General features: G+C 36.0%; 2 protein-coding genes and 1 long non-coding RNA gene across 5 annotated transcripts; all 3 read right to left on the bottom strand.

The window, feature by feature from the left end:
• Positions 1-15,757: 15,757 nt before the first annotated feature.
• On the bottom strand, positions 15,758-18,310 carry LOC137738152 (uncharacterized). 2 transcript variants are annotated; one of them, XM_068477781.2, is made up of 6 exons: positions 17,694-18,310; positions 17,459-17,588; positions 17,096-17,265; positions 16,669-16,960; positions 16,210-16,373; positions 15,758-16,140 (listed from the first exon to the last, which is right to left on the bottom strand). In XM_068477781.2, exons 1-6 carry the CDS (start codon positions 17,719-17,721, stop codon positions 15,986-15,988), a joined length of 939 nt encoding a protein of 312 aa, XP_068333882.2. In that variant the 5' UTR covers positions 17,722-18,310; the 3' UTR covers positions 15,758-15,985. The 2 variants fall into 2 exon arrangements, with proteins under 2 accessions (XP_068333882.2, XP_088538730.1); XM_088682604.1 differs by lacking the exon at positions 17,694-18,310 and having other exon boundaries at positions 17,459-17,659.
• Positions 18,311-19,023: 713 nt separating this feature from the next.
• On the bottom strand, positions 19,024-20,626 carry LOC148691955 (uncharacterized). The gene is made up of 2 exons (XR_015954801.1): positions 20,462-20,626; positions 19,024-19,410 (listed from the first exon to the last, which is right to left on the bottom strand). It is a non-coding gene; the product is annotated as an uncharacterized LOC148691955 (long non-coding RNA).
• A 2,396-nt stretch (positions 20,627-23,022) lies between these two features.
• On the bottom strand, positions 23,023-25,936 carry LOC137738149 (MATH domain and coiled-coil domain-containing protein At3g58340). Of its 2 annotated transcripts, none has more exons than XM_088682611.1 (6): positions 25,707-25,936; positions 24,958-25,087; positions 24,590-24,759; positions 24,161-24,452; positions 23,511-23,674; positions 23,023-23,441 (listed from the first exon to the last, which is right to left on the bottom strand). In XM_088682611.1, exons 3-6 carry the CDS (start codon positions 24,687-24,689, stop codon positions 23,287-23,289), a joined length of 711 nt encoding a protein of 236 aa, XP_088538737.1. In that variant the 5' UTR covers positions 24,690-24,759; positions 24,958-25,087; positions 25,707-25,936; the 3' UTR covers positions 23,023-23,286. The 2 variants fall into 2 exon arrangements, with proteins under 2 accessions (XP_088538737.1, XP_068333881.2); XM_068477780.2 differs by lacking the exon at positions 25,707-25,936 and adding an exon at positions 25,168-25,297.
• Between the last annotated feature and the right edge of the window lie 275 nt (positions 25,937-26,211).

Raw genomic sequence — 26,211 nt, 5'->3', positions numbered from 1 at the left:
GTACTGTACTAAGTTTAATAAACTTAGTGTGCAATCTCTTTATTTTCCAATTCATTAAAAAAAAAATTAATGAAAAGGGTTTGAAAATTGAGTTTTAATGATAAAGACAAAATAAAGGGTAAAGTGAATAGTACCTAGATTGACTTTTTAGTGTAAAAATATGTTTTTTTGTTAAAGTGAACAGTAGTGAGAGTTTTGTGTTAAAATTCCCTAATAAAAAAAGCAACTACTCAATGGCTTCATACATTGTGCCATTGTGGATACCGTTGATTTGGTAAAATTTGAAAGTGAAAAGATTGTATAAATGAATACGCGTACACTTTAATCTTCAAACCATACAAAGGTCTTTCTTCAAGTTCCCACACAAATCAGTTCTTCTTCCCAAGCACAATGAGGCAATATTCATGTCCATTAAAATGAAAATTTGAAACTCTGAATTATCTACACGGCTTGAACCCAAGACACTGAACTAGTTATAATCTAGGCACTGCTTTACGATGATAGAAGAATACGAAAAGGTTCTCCGTTACAGCTGTTGCGATAATAGATTTAGGCACAGCTTTGCAGCTCTATTGAGAAATGTTGGAAGCCAATTTCAACTTTTTCTTTTTTGCTTTAACTTTTTACTTTTGCTTTGCTGTCAACTTTTTCTTTTTATTTTTCTTCTTTTTTCTTTCGTTCATACTTCTCACTTTAATGAAGGGGTCCACACACCCCTTTTTACTTCTCTCACATCTTTTTAATTTTCAGCCGTCGGATCAGATGAATTGAAAAAGATCAAGAGACAAAAATTAAAAAGAGGTGTGAGAATAGCACGCCCCTTAATGAAAAGGTAGGAGAACTTAATACCTAAGTTTAGATATTATTAAAGTTGTCACGCTCGTATCCCAAGATATGACAAAAAATAGTTCAACAACATAGGATCTTCTCGTTTTACCTTGTTGCTGCATCTAACCTTAGGGTTAGATTGCCTACATATCCTGTGAATGGATCCAGCCAATCGTAGTTCATCATTTTGTTAAGCTCTAAAAATCTTTTATTTGCAATGACTTCCAAAAACTCTCACATCATTATCTAGCATGAAACTATAGAGTTCCAAATAACACACAGTTTTACAATCAACGACAAATAACATTTCAATACCATTCAAGTCGCGCACGATTTTCGCCTATGTGTTCGTGCAATCGAGCTCTATTCGAAAATACTAATAGTGACCCCAAAGGCACTACAGATTTTTAACAACTAATTATGAGAAGTTTTGTAACTCTAAAATTAATGAACATTAAATTGAATTTCTGGAAATGCAAAATATGAAGTATTTGAGTAGTCAAACACGGGGATAGGATTTCACATGCTCCCCCATAAAGAAATTTCATCCTTGAAATTTTCAACACCTTTCACACTTCAAACTGTTCCTAGAATTATTTAACATCAAGTTCGATAATACATGTCATTATATGCTTGGATCTCGAGACATGACCAAAAACAAACCAATAGTTCAATTGCGTATGAACTTTTCATTTATTTTGTGGCTACGCCTAACCTTAAGGTTAGAATGCCTACTTGCCCTGTGAAGGGATCAAGCTAATCGTACTTTGCTGGAGTTTGAATGTGGACGAAAATCAGTGAAAACTATTGTTGAAGCCAAGGGTGGCCAAAATAGTCGTCGCTTCGCCACAGTCGCTTTGATTGCTAGTCTGATGTTTAGGTTTTGTAGCCCAGACCCAAGTGAGTGTCTTGGTGGTGGGTGATGTATGGGTGGTCGAAGATGGAAGATCATCGGTTGGGAAGCTTGAGAAAAAATGAAGGCGTCAAACTGCCACGAACTGAAACCAAACAAAACAAGGGTTGGTGGATTGTGATCATGAGAGGGAGACGAACATAATAGTGGTGGTAGCGACAATTTTGGTCGTCGGATCTATCGAAAATAGTGCCTGAAAAGCTGCCCAGTGACCGGGTCATATGAAACCCTATCCTTATTTTTTTTTACGTATTTTGTAATTTTATCGAACGCATGAAATTACCAAATTACCCTTGAAGCATGAACGTTGACTTTACGTTTCAAACCGTCAAACGTTTTTCGGATATTTCACATTTCTTCTTTAGTGGCCTTAAATTGTGAGTCAATGAGACCTACTTTGGATCCTTGTCCCTTACTTACTACCCTTTGGCAAAAACAATTTGTTTCTTATCGACAGAGTTCCAACTCCCTAGACTTTCAAATCATGTCTCATGTTATCCGACACTTGCTCCTTCAAACTCGCACATTACTAATTAAACTCTTGGGCTTCTTACTCGAAATCTAGGTTTGAATTAGAAGTGAGCCGACAATACTCAACGTGGATTGGGCACAAAAGTAAAGCCAATTTCTCGAAGAGAAAACAATAGTGGGACATGGATAGCTCGGAGAGAGGTAAGATGTCCATAGGATTTCTGACTAATAGCATCAGCTATGACATTTGCTTGACCAAGATGATACTCAAAAGTGCAATCAAAATCACTGATGAGTTCCATCCACCTCTTCTGTCTCAAGCTGAACCCCCGTCTAGGTGAAAACACACTACCCCTTCTTTGGTCAGAAATGATGCAACACTTCTTGCTATAGAGAAAACGTCACCAGATTTTATAGCAAGGGAAATTGTTACCAGCTCTAGGTCATGAATGAGATTATTCTTTTTGTGAGGTTAGAGATGTCCAAGAGTATAGGCGATGACCTTCTCATGCTACATCAGAAAATAACCCCAAATGTGACAAGGATGCGAAACATGAGACTTTAAAACTCACCACCAACATCAAGAAAATCAGGGACGGGAGCATGAGCAAGATAATGTTCCAAACTCCACAAAGTTTCGTTCCCAGCTTTCATCCCACATAAATTTCTACAAAGAAATGGTGTCATTAGGTTTTCAAGTAAGACGGTAACCATTGGCTCAAGGTCGTAGATATGATGGTTCACTTCATGTGGTTCCAACCATCAAGAGGCGCACGCATTACTCGGTCATGCTGCATCAGCGTACAGCCAAACATTCAATAAAACATCACCGTAGAATTTGAAATTTATCGATGTCATCAAACAGTGGAAGAACAATGATCAAGTGAGACAATACTTCAGTTGTCAAAAACTTCGTTCATCTTCAACATTTCAAACAAAATTGACATGTTTCTTAGCCAAAAAGGAAATAGTGCTATACTCAAAGAATCGTTAAAAACTATCGATAAAATTTGACAAGACCAAAGATATTTCGTAACATAAAACTCCGTTATAACTCCAAATTTGAATCCATTCATGCCCATGCGTTCATGGTGATGAGTACAATAAGAATAAACTAAGAAAATTAGTCATACACATTACGCTGAGATGGTCAATGAAAGTCAACGTTTATGCCTCAAGGGCAATTTGGTAATTTAATACGTTCGATACAATAAAATACGAAAAATTTAGGATAGTGTATCACAGGTCGAACGTGGGTAGAAGGAGCCATTTTTATATAGCATTCCAAATGATGAAACTGCCTCTACCTTTGCTTGCTTATTTTTCCTTCATTACAACTCCGATTCATGCATAATTTTCGTCCACACGTTCGTGGATCGAACTCTATTCGAAAGTTTTAAGAGTGACCCAAAAGGTCTACGGATTTTTAATGACTAATTACAAAAAACCAAGCTTTGTAACTCTAAAATTAACAAAAATTAAATCAAATTCCCAAAAATACAAAATACAAAAAATTTGGATAGTGAAATCCAGGGACCAGGACGAGATTTCACACTTCTCTTCAACTATGGAAGGCAGTCAAGGAGATGTATGGAAACCAAAATACTTCTGCTCGAGTCTTCCAACTCAAGAGGATATTGCTGCACTTCAACAGGAAAGTAAGTTTTGCTTTGCTTAAAAGGGCTAAAGAAGATAAGATCTTGCAGTTATTGGCTAGTCTAAACTCAGACTATGAAGATCTTCACATTGATATTGTCACGCCCCAATCCCGACATACGTCCAGAATTGACACGTGACGTAACCAAAAATCCGTATCCATCAAACACTGCGTCCGGAATATGGGCAAAACACAACTCAATAATCGAATCGCATAGAAATTTTTCGTATGCCTTATGGCTACATCTAACCTCCCCGTTAGATTGCCTACGTAGCCTAAGCAGGGATTAAGCCATTCGTAGTTCGTCATGCACAATAATTGACATATATCATAGTCCGATTAAGTCGAAATGCATAACATTTCTCAATCAATCAATAGAACTTGACAAGCATGAAATTACTCGACTCAGGGTTACATAACAAACCCACCTGAAAATCATGATTTCCCCTTCATCTATATATAGGTCATTATGTCGCAACATGAAACCGCAATTCACAACATATATCATTTCTAAGAACCAACGAAGCACAATACCATTCTCTAGCCACATTTATCAACTAGTCTAATCATAACAATAACAATGATATCCGACATAACAATCCCACATGATGATTAACATTTCCACTTCATCCATCACATAAATCATCACATTTCCCACATAAAATCGAATTTCATAGCGTGTAACATATTTAAGAATTAACAAAGTACATATTATTATGTAGAAATATTAATCAATTTAATCAACTAAAATACTCATAATAACCACACTCCTATCCAACGTCATTCCACAATCCCGTCAATTGATAATGCCAAAAATCACATCATCAATAACACTTACAACACGTCGAAACATGTGGGCTAGAGCAACACAATTCGGTTGAAGACTACATCTTTGGAAAAGGGGATTTTGGACCACCTAACGGACCAAGGCACCAAAGGGGATTCCAGACCATCACTCAACGGAATCCAAGCAGAACTCAGTTCCAGACCACCCAACAGAATTGAACGGAAGTCCAAGAAGCATAACAATGGCTCGAAGGAACAAGACATGATTCAAGTTACTCAATTCACGAAAACTCAACGAAACGAAGCAATATCGAGCACAAATCCACATCACAATGGGTTATCGGTCAATTACTAGATCTCACATCTCCCAAGCAATTCAATATGCATTTCAATCACATGTCACAACCATTTCCAATACACAAGTCAAATCACATTTCACTTCATCATACCAATCACTATGCTTCCAACATTATATCTCAATACATAGCTTGTAACATATCAAGGAATCACGAAGCACAATATTAATATTTAATTACGTTAATCAATCAGTGAGATAACATATCATTTCACAAATTTAATTAAAGAACTCTACATAATTCCCAACTTGGGTTATGAATAATAACATGGTAATTCTAATTTATTTTCATAATATATATTGTGGGTAATTCCCATCTACTCGAATTTAGGATTCTAAGATCACCTTACAGAATGAACAAGAGCAAGGATTCCGGACCACTCAACGGAACCAAAATATCAAGCGGTTTCTCATAATCTACCCAGACCTGTCAAATGTAAAGTCAATGCCAATATTATGGAATTGGTGCATTAGCAAATCAGGCACTCAAATAAGCTGAGAGGCTCAGGTGAGGTACAATAAAATAAGCATGTGATACAATAATAAAACCAGCCATCAATCACAATTTATAAACCTTGAATATAAATCTTTCATAAGAAATCAATACCAAACTTTTGAAAACTCCGAGGGAGTCACCCAGACATCCAAAAGTTCATTTCAAACAACCATAACATCTCACACCCATATTCACATACACACAATGAAAGTAGAATTAGGGCGACACAGTTCATCCTAAGCCTACACCTTTGCGACTATCTCAAACTAAACTCAATGAACTAAGGTGGATAAAATCCCGGACCATCACTCAACGGGATCGCGGAGTAAGAGGGATTCCGGACCATCACTCAACGGAACTCAAACCAAGATATGATTCTGGACCATCACTCAACGGAATCCAAACTAGGATACGATTCCGGACCATCACTTAACGTAATCGCGGAGTACATTGCATAACCACCAATCAATGAAGCAACACATGAATCAAGTTACTCAAGTTATAAAGGCTCAACGAAACAAGAAATGAAATAATGAAACGAGTATTGACATATGTTTCGAAGCAACAAACCCTATGACAATGGGTTAACGGTCCACCACTAGCCCTCACCTTCATCAAATCAAGCCAATCATACAAAACAAAACATATTTCCAATATGAACGTCAAATCCCACTTCATATAACTACATCATTGGCTAAATATAAAAATTAACAATTTATAGGAAAAATGATTATAAAACCATTTCATATTCACATATTTTAAAGTCACTCACATTTCATCATATCATACCATCTATGTAAATCAACCACCTTTTGAATATGCACATCAAATCACATATCACGATCATCATCAGTACACCAGCCAAATCATGTTTAGTAAACATAGGTCTATGACTATATATATATATATATATATATATATATATATATATATATATATATATAATCACATTTCAATAGAATCACATTATAAAACCAAGTCAAATTCACAGATGATACCAACATAAGAAATCAAGGTAATAAACATATCACATATGTTCAAGTCACTCTCTAACCAATGTAGGCCCACTAGACTTCACTTAAGTCTACCATAGTACTAATTTTATTATTTAGAACGTTCAGAAACATATTGACCACAATTCAACTCTCGGTCAACGACAGGGTCCACAATGATCCGCAAATCAAATTTATGATCCATAACTTCCCAAAGTCCACATTATGCTTCGAGAATAATATACTAAAGTTTCATTATGATCCAACGGTCGGATTGTCGTCAATCACACAAACAAGTGGCGGTCCAAATTGATCACCACACCAAACAATTGAATCTTTGGAAACCGAGCTAGACATAGATTCACAGGGTCACTAGAAGGTATTTGAAACCTAGACAACACTCGTGAACGATCCCACGCAGTGCCACACGCGGTGGAAGTCAAGATGGAGAGTTTAGAAACCCCGAATTTTCAACATTAACTAGATGAGCTCAAATTTACGTGGTAGCTAGAGCTCAACAAGGGAAACATTTTTCACAACTAGGCTGATGATAAATTCTAACCGGAAACTGTTCAAATTCACTGGAGAAAACCGAATTTCTAGGGTTCTAAACACCCAACTTTAAAATGAATACGAAAGCACAAAGTAAGCATACCAACTTGAAGATTATGAAGAGTAGATGAAGTTTCATACCTCATTCGAAAGAAATCGTTGCCGGAATCACCAGAAAAATGATAAAACCGCCGAAAAACTCGTGGACTTTGCGACCTCGTACTGCAAAGATGGAAAATAAATGGGGAAATCTAACAACACAGTGATGTAGGGCTCGTCAAGAGCTTTCGATGGACACTAAGATCACCCAAAACGGAGCTCGGATGAAGAAGACACAAGCGGGTCAAGTTTGGTGGATTTATGAGTCCAAGTCTCCCTAAAACGGGTTAGTAACAACTTTTTTCCATTTTTCAGAAACCTCTCCCTTTTCTGGAGGTTTCACTCCCGTTTATAGCATTTTGGTAAAATTACCAAAATGCCACCAACTTCAAACGACTAACTTCTTCGTTTTGACTCGGAAATAGGATCTGTTTACGCCTACGCGCTCATGGAATCGAACTCTACCTAACCAATTTAAGCGTTGACCGAAAAGGTCGAGAAAATTGGAAATGTCTAAAGTACCCCTCACTTCGTTTTTCTTAAATTTGAAGAAATAAAGAACTAATTCCAATCAAATCTTCGAAATACGTCAAGAATAAAATAAAATAATAATTTTGGGGATAGGATATCACAGACATTTTAATGAATACTGATCTTCTATCATTTACAACTGTTTGTGCCATAATTCAAAGAGAAGTAGTACGCAGAAAGTTATGAACATGGGAATCAGGGCGAGTGGTTCAGAAGCTAGAGCATGTGCATATAAAACTAGGATTGCAGGGAAGGTAAAACAAGCAGGAAAGCCATTAGGCTATGCAAGGTTTTTCACTGTGATTGCATGCCCTCAACGTTGCAGGGAGCAACCTTTATATAATCATTTTTCAGATTTCATCAGGGTTTCAAAAACCCTATTTACAAGCTTACATTTCGAAATTCAAATACTATAACTAATTCTAATAAAACAAATATTCAAAATTCAAATGATTTTAACAGAAGCTCCATTTGATAAGTGTTGTTGACTGAGTAAACCAACTGAAGAGTTTCTCTTTGAAGAGGAAACTTGACTCCGTCTAACAGTGCAATCAACTACAAGTCATCTAGAGACAATGATTATAAGGGAAAAAAGCCTAACTTGGAGTGCATTTATTGCAATGGTGTTGGACACTTAAAAAATAGATGTTGGGTCTTGCATCCTAAGCTGAAGCCAAAATTTGACAAGGAGCACAAGGTTTTTCAGAGATTACAAGATTTTTTATTCTGGAGAAATTTTTCTTTGTGCTTGTAATACAAGTGGTACACCACATATTATTATATAAGGGGTGGGAAATTTTATTTTTTATGTTATTGATTTTTTAACACAAGAATCTCACTACTTGTATAGAGACACGTGGTGTATCATCCCGTGTTTCGGACACATTGAAAAATCTCTCTTCATTCTGGTTCTCATACATACAATCCCAAAGCAAACCATGCATCAAGCTTTACCACTGGTGGGTTAGCAAACTTCACTTCAAATCCTACTACTCTGATCAATGAATTTGCTACATATCTCCGAAGAAAAAAGGGAAGCACTGAGTGTGAGGAAATGACTGGTGGAAATCCAACAGCTTTGCATGGTAAATTTGCTTGGTTCTTGGCAGATTCAGATAGTGTTTCATTAGAAGACATTCCAGGTATCATATCTGCTCTCTCAACTGCTCTTAATATCAGTCTTTCACATGATTTTTAGATCATATACTCAAGGTCTACTGACCACATGACAAATCAATCTTCAAAGTGCATGACTTTGAAAAACCAGGTAGAGGGAAAATAAATTTGCTCTCTGAAATTGTTGAGTCTACTACCTTGTATCTTCCTTCCTTTTCTTTCCAACTTTTGTCTGTTGGGAGAATTACAAACTCTTTAAATTTCCTTGCCACCTTTTCTATCACAATGTTGTCTTTTAGGATCGAGTCACCAAGAAGCTGATTGGTGGAGGGTTCTACTTGAATAGATTGTATTAGTTGTCAAAGGATATTACAATTCCAAGGGTCAGTCAAGTCAGCCTAAATCCAGTCTAAGAACATCATGAATCAATTCTCATCTAATGAATATTAAGATCAGACAATTCTCATCTAATGAATATTAAGATCACAGAATGCCATTGAATACACTTTAAAAATCATGAGTGAATATTTGAGCACATATGGCAACATGCATAAAAAAAGTTGTGTAGGTACACTACACAATACGATGTAGCTGAGAGGAAAAATAGAGACTTGCTTGAAAAAACTCAAGCATTGGTGCTTCAAATGAATGTGCCTAAAAGACTTTGGTCACAAGGAGTTCTCACTGCCCAATACATCATCAACAAATTGCCTAGCAGGAGTTGAAACTCAAAATCTCCTTATCATGAAGGGGCCAAATGGTCAGTTGCTCATGGTATTCTGTTGAAAAAAAATGACAACATTCAAATTAAATTATGGGGTACACATGATGCGAATTGGGCAGGAGATGCTATCGATCGAAAATTATCCACTGGCTATTGTACATCTGCTGGAGGAAACTTAGTCGCATAAGAGCAAAAAACAAAACGTAATTTGCTCGTTCAAGCATCGAAGCTGAGTATAAGGCAAGGCGTCATTTGCTTGTGAGCTCATATGGTTAAAAGGACTTCTTTCTGATTTGGGGTTTCCCAATAGCCAACCTATATCCCTCTTCTGTGACAATCAAAATTGGTAGCAAAAGAGAGTAGGCGTCAATTTCTTCCATTTCCTTGGTTTTATGCTAGGGCCCACAGAAAATTTCTATTATTTTTTCTTATTATTAGAGTGAATTTTAACTTCTTTTCACCCAATTTTTAGTATATCAAGACTAAATTAATAGCAAAGAAACATATCAGTTGGATATTAAAATAAATGAAGATGTCAAATTGCCACATAAGCCATCAAATTTAAATGTGATGTTTTGAATTTAACATCCCCTTGGAGATGCTCTAAACATATCAAAGTCAATTGCCATTACATTCGAGAGAAAGTTCAATCCCAGACGATTCAAATTCATTATCCTCACAACCATGATCAGCTTGCAGATGTTCTCACCAAGACCCTACCCACGAATTAATTTAACTTCTGTCCAAGCTTTCAATCAGTCAATCTCCTTGATCCAGCTTGAGGGGAGAATTGGAAGTCAACTTCAACATTTTTATTTTTTGCTTTAACATTTTCTTTTTGCATTTCTCCTTTGGTCTTTCGCTCATTGTCCAGTAATTCGGCCTTCAAATACTCAATTGTTGGAATTTGTAGGGTAAAAAACAAAAAAAGGCAACTTATGCATCTTTAGTCCCTAAGGGTGTGTTTGTTTGGCTTCACTAATTTTTACTGAACTAAACTAGACTACTTATCAGTGTAGTTCTGTGTTTGTTACGTAGCGAGACTAAGTTTAATGGGATTGAAGGGGACCCGCGTTCACTAACTCTCTCGCTAAAGGGTCTTAGGGAGGCCCCCGGTGTACCATAGGACTGCTAAGACTCTCGCTGCATTCTTCTTCTTCGCATGTGTCCTTCTCTGCTTTCTTCTCCGCATCATGTCATACACTCACCAAACTCCGGCAAGATCACATCGCCGGTCCAAACCACCACCAATCTTTCTCTATCTCCTCGCCCTGAACCCAGAATCTCAAATGAGACCTCAGATTCGACCTTCAATCGGAGAACCCTAGAGCTTCGTTTCGAGAAAACTTCGGCGATTTAAGGTTTTCAAATCAAAACTTTGGTCCTGCATACACAAGTGAGCTTGAAATATTTGATTTTTTTTGGGATTTGATTTCCTTACAAAGGTTTATAACTTTGGAGGGTTTGCAGAAGTTGATTGGGTTATGGGTTGGGTGCTTTGCGTTCTTCTTCTCTGTGAAGGGAGACAGGTTTTGTGAGTTTTCTGGGATGCCAATTAGTTCTGATCAAATTGAATAATTTCTGGATTATGTTAATGGAGTGGTTGATCAAATTTTAGGTTAAGCATTTGTACGATTTCTGATTTATGGGATACCAAATTGAACGATTTCTTATTTCTCTGGAATTTGGGTTAAGCATTTGTTATTGAAAGTTCTGTAATTTCCAAGGTACAGAGGCGAAGAAGATGCCATTTTTTTTCCATATATTAATGTTGATATTTTTAATAGAAAAAAATTAAAATATAATAATTATAATAATAATTTATTGTTAGTCCAGCTTCATAGTCTAAAATGGTTTTAGTTCAGTCTAATCTAGTTTATACCAATCCAACTTTGCTCCTAAAGCTAATTCAGTATGAGATAATCGAGTACGACAAACGCACCCTAATATTCTAATAGAGCAGTACAAGTTTTGAACACAACGCATCTTACCTGCAACTTGGTCAAAGCCACGGCTACCCATGATGTGAAGAGGTTAGAAACAACGGTGTTGGATTTGTTTTGCAGTTGAAAAATAAAAAGCTGCTTAGTTTTTGCTCAGGAAATATTAACTCGTTAATTGATTGAGACAGTGAAGGAGCATATCCACGTGACAAGTCTCCGGTATATTAATTTTACGAAAACAATCTCTCCGTTAATTGATTGCTCAGGAAATATTGATCTCCGGTATATTAATTTTACAATCTCTCCGCTTCCCTATTTTACGAAAACAAACTTGCGTGGAATTTGTTTGCCACGTGACAAGTCTTATCAACCACTCCATCAAATTTCTAAATGAAGTTTAATGATAAACTTTGTTGAGTAACACTACAATTCACTTAAAACTCACCACGTGACAAGTCTTAAATATGATTTTTTATCATTCTTTTATATTTAAAATTCTTATAATTATTTTTTCTTACTAATTAATATATACCATGGATCAATCTAAAGTGCCCATTTTTTGTTGTGTTATTGACACTCAAGATATTGTTGAATACATACCATAGAAAAAATTATTTAAATAACTTGTATACTCTTGTCTGAATGACTATTTGAGCCCTATATGTGACATCCCACATCGCCCAGGGGAGTGATCCTTATATGTATATTCTCATCCCTACTTAGCACGAGACCTTTTGGGAGCTCACTGCCTTCGGGTTCCGTAGGAACTCCGAAGTTAAGCGAGAAGAGGGCTAGAGCAATCCCATGATGGGTGACCCACTGGGAAGTTGCTCGTGAGTTCCCAAAAACAAAACCGTGAGGGAATGGTAAGCCCAAAGCGGACAATATCGTGCTACGGTGGTGGAGCGGGCCCGGGAAGTGATCCGCCCCGGGCCGGGATGTGACAATTGGTATCAGAGCCTAACCCTGGTCGCGTGTGTGCCGACGAGGACGTCGGGCCCCTAAGGGGGGTGGATTGTGACATCCCACATCGCCTAGGGGAGTGATCCTTATATGTATATTCTCATCCCTACTTAGCACGAGGCCTTTTGGGAGCTCACTGGCTTCGGGTTCCGTAGGAACTCCGAAGTTAAGCTAGAAGAGGGCTAGAGCAATCCCATGATGAGTGACCCACTGGGAAGTTGCTTGTGAGTTCCCAAAAACAAAACCGTGAGGGAATGGTAAGCCCAAAGCGGACAATATCGTGCTACGGTGGTGGAGCGGGCCCGGGAAGTGATTCTCCCCGGGCCGGGATGTGACACTATACAAATTTGAAAAATAAATACATAAAAAGATGAATAGACCCCAAAATTATGTTTTACACTTATCCTAATATTATTATTCTTCAGCCTTTTGTATGAGATAAAAAGTTTTAGCAGCTTCAGAAGTGAGAACCTTGTTTTTAGGTCTGTGGGATGGTGGTGTGAAAACATGCAAATTCTAAATAGACTTAGCCATTCGATTATATATTCCAGATGTAATTCTACACAGGGTTTGCTAATTCTGATTTCCTTTTTTTTTTTTTTTTTTTTTTTTTTTGGCAGATGGCTTTGCTAATTTATCATGCTCAGTGTGTTGAATAGGCTGTCATTTGAATTTCTGTTTAAAAAAAAAAAAAAAAAAAAAAAAAAAAAAAGTAAGGTTTAAAACTTTATAATGGCATCAAGAGTAAGAAGAAATGACAAAATTTAATCATTCACTTTCAGTTTGTAATTTGTAAACTTTGCAGTGTGAAGAAAATGCATAACCTGTAGCTTCATCTCCTTTCAAGCTCGTTCCATTTTCTACAAAGAACCATGTTCATTTTCTCTGCGAATTTTTTTGAAACAGGGGAATACGAAATACGAAATTGGGAGAGAGAGAGAGAGTGTGAAGGAGTATTTATCATTAATAGCCAAAATTTGACTCTTAATTTCATAAATGTCTGATTTTATTAAAACTTTCAAATATGGCAAAACACATATAAATTTACCCAAACACCCTCAGATGCTAAAAGAGAAATTCACAAGTTCTAATGCAGAACCTGCTGTCCTTGTGTCATTGAATGCAAAGGCATTGTTCTATCTACTATACAAGGGACAACTTCATTCAGGAAAAACCATAATCTTTTGGAAAGCGATATGAATTTGTTTATCAGATGAAAAGTTCTTCATGGGTGCTTGCTCAAAATTGAGTTTATAAAAGGAGAATCGATGATTTTTTTTGCAAAGAAAATGTTGAGATACAGATTTATAAGAGGATAATCAATGATTTTGATTATGAGTATATTTTCCATCAAAAAATTACAAATGGAAAAAAAAAAGTAGGAATTTTGAGAGAGAGAGAGAGAGAGAGAGAGAGAGAGAGAGAGAGAGAAGTGGAAGACAATTCAAGAAATGTGGACAAAACATCACCTGATAAAATTGTATCCATGGTAGTTTTGTAAATCGCGAAAATGACTTTTGAATTTAAAAGTTTGCTGTGCAGTTGGTATGTGGGTCTGCAGTTTTCCACTCCATGTCTGAAGGCAGAACATCAAAAGGGTTTTGGTTTAGGGTGTAATTAGGTTAAATTATACGGGTGTTTGTGTCTATTTAAGTGAACATTTTGTTATATTTGACAGTTTTTATAAAAACTGACATTTTTTAACTTAAGAGCCAAATTTGGTTATTATTGATAAAAACTCAGAGTGAAGACCTACTGCAAAACATAAAGTGGAGGGAAATGTGGGGAAAAAAAAATGGGGAAATAAAAAAAAAAATTAGGAAACGTTAGATTGATCCATGGTATATATTAATTAGTAGAAAAAATTATTATGAGAATTTTAAATATAAAAAAATGATAAAAGATTATATTTAAGACTTGCCAAGCAGTGAGTTTTAAATGGATTGTAGTGTCACTCAACGAAATCAAGTGGCAAGCCAAGCCCTACAAAAGTTTTTCCCCTATTTTACATCCCTAAACACTACAAACAAAACCCTTTTCAGACAAAAGGATTTCGTAGGGTCAAACACTATTTCGTCATCCAAGATTTTTTACCCAACGGACATTCGTCGAGCCAAGTTCGTCGCACAGAACTCGTCGCTCAACAAAAATTTAATTTTCGTCATGTAAAGTGCATTGACCAACTTGGGTTGAAAAAATAACACGCCCGGAGACATCATTTCGTTGGTTGCCGAAAATGAAAAAAATTCAAAATATTTGGCACAACGAACTGGTCGTCAGCCAATTAATTTAAATAAAAAAATACATGCTCAACGAATGTATTCGTCAGGCAAAAGTTTCAACTTCTTTTAAAAAATTCGTAATTTAACTAATTAATTATATTAATCTACAAATATAAAAAAAAAATTAATTATATTAAACTGAATATTCATACAAATGTATGTAAAATGTCCTAAATTACTACTAGTGGGGTGGCTGGTAGGATGGCAGCTGAAGATCGTCGGAGGATCGGGGATGCAAGTGCCAAAGTTGTCATTGCATGCGCTATACTAGCAATGTAATGTCGAAGCTCCTCATCTCAATGGCGCGCTGCTTCTTCCCAAGCTTCTTCTCTCAAGTGCACTTCTTCTCGCTGGCTCGCTAACTCCATCTCCAACTGCTGCAGTCTGAAAAACGTCATGCTCGAAAACTGCAAGCTAGATGAGGAAGAACTCTTGAGGTCTCAAACCCGACTTGCTCATAGGCTGCGGAATTCCTTGCCTTTCCGCCGACCAACCCCGTCCATCAGCAATTGTAAAGACACCTCTTAATGTTGGGCACTTTTGGGCCCACATAATGGTGTAGGCTGGTAAAGAAGCCATAGAAAACCCAAGGGAGATTGAGAAGCCCAAGGTCCAAAGGGCTTAGGAGAAGATACTCCCAAGCACTAAAGTCAACCGCCTATAAGTTCAGCTCAACTAGGATATGTAAAGAGCTTTTCGACTGCTTGGGGCATGTGGGCAGGCTGACAACTAAGTGGCACAAGTCTCTACGAACAAGCCTACCCAAAAGTCAATCAGATCACATCAGGGATCACAGTTAGTGGCCAAGACCTAGGATGGGACGTAAAGGTGGTCGGAACCACGCTCAAAGAGACAGGGTTGGATAACCAAGGCCGAGCAAGGTGTTCAGCTCGCATCATTTTGAAGGGATGCACCATCTCAACTGAACACATGTCACTTCACCGCCAAATGTCTATTTGTTAGTACTAGTCTTAAATGACATAACATGATGAGGTAACATATTAAAAAATGTGCATGTTAATGGCTCGATATGTTTAACGCATTACAGATTTTAAAAGAAAAGGCCTTTCAATTTGCGAAAATCACAAACTTCAGCTAAAATTAATTTAAAACATCAAAATACCCTTCAATCACAAGTCATTTGGTGAACAAGGATTTTAGCACTATGGTATACCCACATCTAGACAGTGCTTTTACAATATCAAGGACAGACAAGGCCTTTTGTCCTTTCATTCGTAACATCTTTTTAGGAACAGTTAAAACATACGACATGCCGACTACAGTGCTGTTGCAGTTCCACGGATAGTGACATCGGCCTCCACTGTGCAAGCATCCTTCACCAAAAACCCATTAACTGCCTGACTGAAGGTGTCCAGTTTAAGGAACGTAGGCCAACCGAAATCCCGAGTTGAGGTACTGAACCAGTTGTTAGCTACACGTAATACACCCTCGTGTTATGAAGGATGCATACAATTAAACACTGAAATAGGACAATCTTTACCTTTTAAGCACTCATGTTTGGCATGCATTTGATCTACAATGCGCATGGAAAACTCTGCAAATACTTTGGAACCAGAAAGTTTTTCCGGATCATCCAATTCCAAGAAAAGAGAAATATGAGTACCCTTTCCTTTCTTATGTCCCTTAGGATAGAGCACTATCTTCCTGCAACATTGGGAAGAATATGATGGCTTTTCATTACATCTCTCATTGGAAGCAAAATTTCAACAAGTTTTACGGTGATCGGCCACATCTAGTGCGAAAATTTAGTTAAAATTGCATATATGGTTTGAAACTCAAAAATCATATCCTTTTGCTATGTTGGGGGAAATTGACTTTAGCTAATAAAGATGATTATCATGCAGGTAAAACAGGATGAGTGTTAAGAGATTATACAGTGGATAACAAATTTAACATTCTCTTATCAAGGGTATTAATATAAAGGGCCTGGCAGAGATACCAATTCCGTTCTCTGGCAGTGAATGGTTCTGATTTGTAGGGGTCAGCACCTAAATTTGAAAAGTTCTCAAGCTTCCAAACATGCTTGCACATAACAGCAACGTCGACCATCGATATTAACTCTCCTTTGCGAGCTCTTCTTTCTTTACAAACAAAGACCTCAGCTCCAATCACACAGGAATCATCAATGACATATCCATTGGAAGCATCAGTAAACGATTTAAGAGTGATAAGCCTATCAAATCCCGAATAACGCATCACCCTATGGAAACACTTTTCCTTTTTATTGGCATCTATGGAATATGCAAGGTTCAAAATAAAGATCAGAAAATGAGCAGTGACCATTGCAAATTGCAAACAAGAAAAATTTCAGGTCTATGAATATGTTCACTTAATGAGACGTAACTTTTGAAGTGGGTATAATGTACCTTGAAGAACCAGGAACATTCCCTTATTCTGATCAAGTAAAAAGAACCTGAAATTAACATATACTTCGAATCCAGTCTGAAGTGAATCAGCTCCAACCATTTCCAAGTAAACAGAGATGTGGCCTTCCACATTTTTCTTCTTGTTTCCATTCGGGTAGAGCACTAGTTTCCTGAGAGCAAACATACAGAATGGCTAACATTTTTTTACCAGCTTACACAGCACATGATATACGAAACACATTATTGTGTTACAAAAAAGGAAAAATGTCATAGAACTAATGTCAGACAGCGAGTGTGAAACGTAAGTTTGCAGAAGATGATATTAAACTCAAACTTCAGCAGAAGATATAATGAGGGATTTACCATTTGTATCCTCCAGCTTCAAATTCTCCCAACTCATATTTGTCCACTGAAATTTTGGTTAGCCAAGAAAATGACCCGATTTTCAGAAAGTAATGAGTTGGAGCTGAATCTGAATATGATGTCGAAAACCCTGAAACAGAAAAGTGTTGATGCAAGTGTATATCAGGCATCTATGGCATACAACAATATCCTGAAATCTGAAAACCGGTAATATAAAGCAGATAAAGTATCTAACCATTTTGTTGAAAGGGATAACAAGCCATGGCAATAAAACTGAAATTGATTGACAAACTGTTAAGGTTAAACAGTTATCTTTTGCTTCAAGAGGAGCTTGCCTATATATATAATGTCATTAGAGAAGGACATACACGCATCCAATGAAGAGATTTTTTTAGTGTGCCCCAAACACAGGGTGGTATGCCACATGTCATTATACACTTGAAAAAAAAAAAATTTCTTCAATTGTATAATGACATATGACGTACCACCCCATGTTCCGGCACATTGAAAAATCTCTCCATGCAAGGAGCATGCTGCATATTGGACGAGATATGTCTTTTCATCTCTCTATACTGTACTCAATAGCTTCATGCATTGTGGATACCTTGGATTTCGTCTCTCTATACTGTACTCAATAGCTTCATCCATTGTATAAAGGAAGACACGTACACTTTAATTTTCAAACCATACAAGGGTCTTTCTTCAAATTCCCACACAAAGCACGCAAAGCTTTCTTCCCAAGCACAATGAGGCAATATTCATGCCCATTAAAACGAAATTTTGAAACTTTGAATTAGCAACATAACTTGAACCCGAGGCACTGAACCAATTATAATCTGGAAGAATACGAAAATGTTCTCAGTTACTCCTGTTGCGATTATAGATTTAGGCACTGGTTTGGAGGTCCATTGAGAAATATTGGAAGCCAACTTCAACTTTTTGCTTTTTGCTTTTTGCTTTAACTTTATCTTTTTGCTTTGCTGTCAACTTTTTCTTTTTGCTTTTCTCTTTTTTTCTTTCACTCATAGACATAGTCATTCTAACGTAAAAGGTACGAGAACTTAATATTAAGGTTTGATACAATGAAAGTTGTCATGCTCCAATCCCGAGACATAAGTAAAAACAAACCAATAGTTCAACAGCCTAAGAACCTTTCATTTTGTTTCGCGGCTGCACCTAACATAAGGGTTACATTGCCTACTTACCGTGTGAAGAGATTAAGCCAATTATAATTCACCGTTTTGTTAATCTCAAAAAATTTGTATTTGCAAGGACTTCCAAAAATTCTTATGGCATCATCTACTAGGAAAACATAGAGTTTTAGACAACTTCCGGACAACTCACAATTAATTACGAATAACATTTCAATAACTCTAATTCGCGCACGATTTTTGCCTATGCATTCGTGGCATCGAGCTCTATTCAAAAATACTAGAGTGACCTTAAAAGGTCTACGGATTTTTAATAACTAATTACGAAAAACCAAACTTTGTAACTCTAAAATTAATAAAAATTAAATTAAATTCCCAAACATTCGAAATACGTAAAATTTGACTTAACTCAACTTTAAATCATCCTCAAATCAACTCAACTTCAATTCATCCTAAAATAAAGTGAATACAAATGCATGGATTAATTACAAACACACATCATTTACTCTTTCAAACAATGAACCTAATGTAGAAAAGTCAATGAACCTAATGTAGAAGAGTCAATGAACCTATGTAGAAGGTTTAATGAGCCTAATTATTCAGTGGACCTAAATAACACTCACCTTCTAATTGCTTTAACAGATTTCTGTGAATGAAGGCTCAAGGCACTTTTGTAGGAGAACAGAGAGGCTTTTAACAGGTTCTTTCAGATCATCCAATTCCAAGTAGAGAGAAATATGAGTATCCTTTCCTTTCTGATTTCCCTTAGGATAGAGCAGTAGGGATAGAGCAGTAGCTTTCCTGCAACAGCCATCACATGAAGAATAAGTGTACATTTCAAGATTACACGAACATCCTAGTTTAATTTAAAACAACGGTTCTCTACACATTGGAGAAAAAATTTAACAAGATATTTACCAACACTTTTAAAAATAATGCAAAAATCGTGTAGTTCAAAAAGTATATCCTTTTGAGATTAAGCTCCATTATCAACACATTGAAGAAAAAATTTAAAAAGGTGATTTAGCTCTATTTTGATAAGATATAGCAATTGAATTGTCGAGAGTGAAATCTTTTATCATTGGAACACCACTTCAAGCCTTCAGCACTGAATGCTTCTTGAGTAGTAGCTCTCAGCATCTGACTTTGAGAAGTTCTCAACCTTCCAAACATGACACTCTCCATTTCCTGTTCTTCTTTCTTTACAAACAAAGACGTCCACTCCAAACACAGGTATCATCCATGAGATTTCCGTTGGAAGCATTAATAAAAGGTTTAAGAGGAATAAATCGATCAAAAACTGAATAAGGTATCATCCCGTGAAAACATTTTTCCTTTCTTTCGCATCTAATCAATGCAACATGAAAAATGGTTCAGAAAAATTAAAAGGAATAACACGCTCCGAGAACATGAAAAAAATCAACTCCTCAATCATACACTTATTGAGATAAATTTGAAGATACAATACCGTGAAGAACAAAGTAGAAGCCCCTTTTTCTGTTCAAGCAAAAATAACCTGAAGTTAACAAACACTTCCCAACCAGTTTCAGGTGAATCGACTTCAGCATTCCCAAGAAGAGAGATATGTGGTCAGCCACGTTCCTCGTCTTGTTTCCATTCGGGTAGGGCACTAGTTTCGTGTGATCAAACACATATGTAATAAGGCTAATGTATATAGAGCACTGAAAAATGGTGCTTATCCCAACTTCTTTCTCAACCTTTTTTCTTTTCCCAAAAATATTATATGTGTAACTAATGATTTGCACACCAAACTACATCATTAAGAAAACAAAAAAACAAAAAAACCATTAAGAAAACAACAATGTCTTTGGACATGATCATTGGGGCTTACCATTCATATCCTCCAGCTTCGAAATCTCCCGACTCATATCTATCCACTGAACGTTTGGTTAGCAACGACAAACAACTAAATTTTTAGAGTGTAATAATATGGAGGTGAATTTGAAAACAATCTCAAAACCCCTGAAACCAAATAGAGGAAACACAGGAAGGCATAGTGATTCAAGCATATATATTAGCATCTATAGATACAGTGTACTTAAATCTGAATGCATCATTGGCCTCTAAAACACAAAATATAGAGACGAAGTAACTAAGTATGTTAATTGCCATTGATAGAATTTTTACCACCTGCAAAAGTAGGGATAAAAACACTTAAAATACTTACACAAGCACAAGGTAATCGTAGTATAGCTCTAACAAGGTCGTTCTCCACGGGGGTTGAATGAATAATTTATGTCAAACCAAATCTTAATTAATTATTTAAAACAAAGTTTAGAAAAAGGTTGATTTTGTGATTTAAAATAATAAAAACGAATTTAATAGAAATACTTAAGTAAATCGGAAAAATAAAATAAACTAAAAGAAAACGATTTTTGAAAATTAAATTGTAAAAGCACTAGGTTTTGCCGTCACCTTAACAATCCTATATAGTTCTTCCAATTACTTATGAATTACACATGCATATTTTGAAGGGTTGGTTTTTCCTAATATATGCCTACTTGGACCCTAACATAGAGCGTATATCAAATATGCAACCTGTCAGTGGTATTCAGATCAAATCTAAACATACCTAACTCATTAAGTTTTGTGAAAACCCTCTGAAATACCATGCAACCCTTAAGACGTGGTATTTATTCTAAGTGAACTTGCACATATTAACCACAAGAAGCCTTCGTCAATTTTAGGGACCCACCTTCGACCAAAATTGCATCAAATTACTTTTATAAATATTCTAATGATGATCAAGCATTAAGACAAGTAGATAGTTTAAATACAGTGATTAATAATTCAAACCTGCATGCATAGAATCATAAGTAAATTGAAAAGAAACTGCATATTCTTGCTAAGGCTCGTGGCCTAAGAAAATTAGTTACGAATAATTATAAAACAAAATATTATTAAAAACAAGGATAGAAAACACATTGAAAGAAGAATACAAATCCTCAAAGCCTAGCAAAGTTCTCCAAAATTTATGCCTTCTCCTCTCCCCAAAACCCTAATGGTTAAAAAGCCTTATTTATACTACTACACAATTAAAATCCTTACTAGAAAATGTCTTCTAAAAACTAGGAAACATAATAACTTTAGAGAAACTAGGAAACATAATCCTAATTAAATATGGGAAATCTACCCAGCCACAAATAAGCCACGTTTTTTAATCTTAAGGCTCCAAAATAGGCCCAAAACGACTAGAAAATAAGTTTGAGATGTCCCAAACATAATTTCAGAAGGCCTTAAACCCAAAAGACATCATCATGGACGCCAAAAAGCCCAATTATGCCCCAAACATCACTTTAACATCATTGTGCGCTGGTCCTTTATTTCATCGCCATAAATAAACTGGTTGATAGAAAAATCTAAAACTTTGATACGAACAAGTTGAGAGATACACGGACATCTTCCATTTGGAATTACTCCAGATTCGTCCGTTTGATTACTTTTTGCTCAAGATGAAGTTGAATGTCCTACATTGTAAATATAATTCAAAATATCAAAATTTCACCAAAATAATTACTTAAATATACTAAGAATAGGGTCAAATATAAAATATGAAATCGACTCATCAGCCATCATGGTCGAAATTAAGACTAACCATGGAAGTAAAACAGTTTTCCTTTGCTTCAAGAGGACTGCCCTTGTTACCTATTTGAAAATTTGAAAAACAAACAGAATTCTTATCATTTTGATTACATAGGGAGAAGATGACGCCTCATGCGTGAGAGGCGTCTATAAAAAAATTTGTTTAAAGAATGGAGCTGTGCAAAAAGTTGTTACAAAAGAACTTAAATAGATCCCAAAGTTAACAAAGAACTTAATATAAAACAAAGTTAACGTTTTCGTTCAGTCAAATAAGAAGGTTAAATATACTCATAGCAGTTAGAAAACAAATAAACAATGAGATGTATCACAATTATTGACAACATCATCATTATCGTTACGGTCATTGTCATGTTACTTACGATCTCCAAAGAATAATACATCGGAATGTTGTTACAGGACATAAGTAATTTGAATATCTTATCATTGTTACTTTCTATTACCGAATATCACAACGTCAACAAGTTTTTTTTTTTTTTTTTTGGTAATGCAAAACACTGTGATGCTACTTAAGCGACTCGACATGTTTTATTTTTGTTTTAATTATAAGTGATCTTCTACCTTAATTAACACTAAAAGGGAGGGAGGGTTTTGAACCTTGAACCGGCCGGGACACAGTGAGTTATATAGGGGCTACGTGAACTTTGAACTGAATGTTTTGGCTGTTGCTAAACCAAATAGCTCACGTCTCTGAATAAAGTTTGCCCATTTATTAGTCTTATCTGACCTCACACAGCGAGGTGAAATGTCAAAAATGTGCATAACATACTTATAAAGAAGATAACCGGCCAATGGTTCAATATGTTTAACGCATAACATACTTATAAAGAAGAAAACCAGCCTTCCAATTCGCAAAAATCACAAACTTCAGCCAAAATTAATTAAAAACATCAAAATACCCTTCAATCACAAGTCATTTGGTGAACGAGGATTTTAGCACTATGGTACACCCACATCTAGAGAGTGCTTTTACAACATCATGGACAGTGGACAAGACCTTTACTCCTTTCAACCGTAACATCTTTTTAGCAACAGCCAAAACATACGACATGCCGCCTACAGTGCAGTTACAATTCCATGGACAGTGACCTCTGCTTCCACTATGCAAGTATCCTTCACCAAAAACCCATTGCCTGCCTGCTTCAAAGTGGCTAGCGAAATCGACTTATGCCAGCCCCAATTGGGCGTTGAGGTACTGAACCAGATGTTATCTACACATAATCCACCCAGATGTTATGAAGGATGCATACAATTAAACACTGAAATAGGACAATCTTTACCTTTTAAGCCCTCTTGTTTGGCATACATTTGATCTACAATGAGCAGGGAAAACTCTGCAAATACTTTGGAACCAGCAAGTTTTTTCGGATCATCCAATTCCAAGTAAAGAGATATGTGAGTACCCTTTCCAAGGTTATTTCCCTTGGGATAGAGACTTATCTTCCTGCAACATTAGGAAGGATATGATGACTTTTTATTACATATCTCGCGTTACTTGGAATGGGACCCAATTCACCTCACATCTTTGGGATTGAATTAAAAGAGCAAACTCCTACATGGGAAGCTAAATTTCAGCAAGTTTTACAGTGATCCCCTTCTTTTCAAGTATTTTTGTTATGAGAGGTTAGGTTTATGTCCCTCCTAACTAGGTGTAACTTTTTTTTTCGTTATTAATAAAATTCTCCTCGTACAGTTGAGGTTTTCAAAAAAAAAAAAATGGAAAAAAAAAAATCTAGTTTTACAATGATCACCACATCTAGTGCGAAAGTTATGTAGTTAAAATAGCATATATAGTTTGAAACTCAAAGTTCATATCCTTTCGTTTGTCATTGCAGGTAAAACAAGATGAGTGACAAGAGATTATACAGTGGGTTAAAAATTTAAAGTTCTCTTATTAAGGGTATTAATATAAAGGGCCTAGCGGAGATACCATTTCCGTTCTCCAGCAGTGAATGGTTCTGATTTGCAGCACTCAGTACCTAACTTTGAAAAGTTCTCAACCTTCCAAACATGCTTGCACTTAACAGCATCCTTGATCTTCGAGATTGACTCTCCTTTGCCAGCTCTTCTTTCTTTACAAACAAAGACCTCAGCTCCAATCACACAATTATCATCAATGACATATCCGTTGGAAGGATTAGTAAATGATGTAAGAGTGATAAGCTTATCAAATCCCGAATAACACATCATCGCATGGAAACATTTTTCCTTTTTATTGGCATCTATGGAATACACAAGGTAAAAAAATAATGATCAGAAAATGAGCAGGGAGCATTGCAATTTTCAAACAACAAAAAATTTCAGGTCTATGAATATGAACACTTGATGAGAATTAACTTTTGAAGCAGGTAATATGTACCTTGAAGAACCAGAAACATGCCTTTATTCTGATCCAACAAAAAGAACCTGAAATCAACATATACTTCATATCCAGTCTGAAGTGAATCAGCTCCAACCATTTCCAAGTAAACAGAGATGTGGTCTTCGACATTTTTCTTCTTGTTTCCATTCGGGTAGAGCACTAGTTTCCTGAGAACAAACATGCAGTATGGCTAACGTTTTATTTTTACTAGTTTACATGCACAGCACATGATATACAAAACACATTATTGCATTACAAAAAAGAAAATGTCATAGAACTAATGTCAGATAGTGAGAGTGAAACATAAGTTTGCAGAAGATGATATTAAACTCAAATTTTAGCAGATGATATAATGAGGGATTTACCATTTGTATCCTCCAGCTTCAAATTCTCCCGACTCATATTCGTCCGCTGAAGTTTTGGTTAGCACTGAAAACGACCGGATTTTTAGAGCGTAATGAGTTGGAGGTGAATCTGAAAATGATGTCGAAAACCCTGAAACAAAAAATAGTGTTAATGCAAGCACATATTGTTTAGACTAAAACCGGTAACATAAAGCAGATAAAGTATTTAACCATTTTGTTGGAAGAGATAACAAGCCATGGCAATAAAATTGAAATTGATTAAACAACTGTTAAGGCTAAACAATTATCTTTTGCTTCAAGAGGGGCTTTCCTATATATAATGTCATTAGAGAAGGAATTCAATGTAGAGATTTTTCAATGTGTCCGGAACACAAGGTGGTACGCTACATGTCATAATACACTTGAAAGAAGAAAAAAAAAGGGAAAAAAAAAAAAAAAAAAAAAAACTTTCCTCTAATTGTATAATGACATGTAGTGTACCACCTCGCGTTCCGGACAAATTGAAAAATCTCTACATGCAACTTGCTTCCTGCACATTGGACGAAATATGTCTTTTCATCTCTGTAGTACTCTACTAAGTCTAATAAACTCGGTGTGCAATCTCTTTCTTTTCCAATTCATTAAAAAAAAAAAAAAAAAAAAAAAGCAACTACTCAATGGCTTCATACATTGTGCCATTGTGCCATTGTGGATACCGTGGATTTGGTAAAATTTGAAAGTGAAAAGATTGTATAAATGAATACGCGTACACTTTAATCTTCAAACCATGCAAAGGTCTTTCTTCAAGTTCCCACACAAATCAGACAAACCTTTCTTCTTCCCAAGCACAATGAGGCAATATTCATGCCCATTAAAATGAAAATTTGAAACTTTGAATTAGCGACAAAGCTTGAACCCGAGGCACTGAACTAGTTAAGAGTCTAGGCACTGCTTTGCGATAATACAAGAATACGAAAAGGTTCTCAGTTACTGCTGTTGCAATAATAGATTTAGGCACAGCTTTGCAGCTCTATTGAGAAATATTGGAAGCCAATTTCAACTTTTGCTTTTTTGCTTTAACTTTTTACTTTTGCTTTGCTGTCAACTTCTTCTTTTAGTTTTCTTCTTTTTTCTTTCACTTATAGTTCTCACTTTAATGAAAAGATCAGAGAACTTAATACCTAAGTTCAGATATTATTAAAGTTGTCACGCTCCTACCTCAAGATATGACAAAAAACAAACCAATAGTTTAACATCGTAGGAGCTTTTCGTTTT

Source organism: Pyrus communis, chromosome 13, assembly GCF_041283825.1.
Source record: "Pyrus communis isolate YQ-2024b chromosome 13, ASM4128382v1, whole genome shotgun sequence".
Taxonomy (NCBI): Eukaryota; Viridiplantae; Streptophyta; class Magnoliopsida; order Rosales; family Rosaceae; genus Pyrus; species Pyrus communis.
The sequence above is the reverse complement of the archived record's forward strand: the minus strand, read 5'-3'. Positions and strand labels throughout refer to the sequence as shown.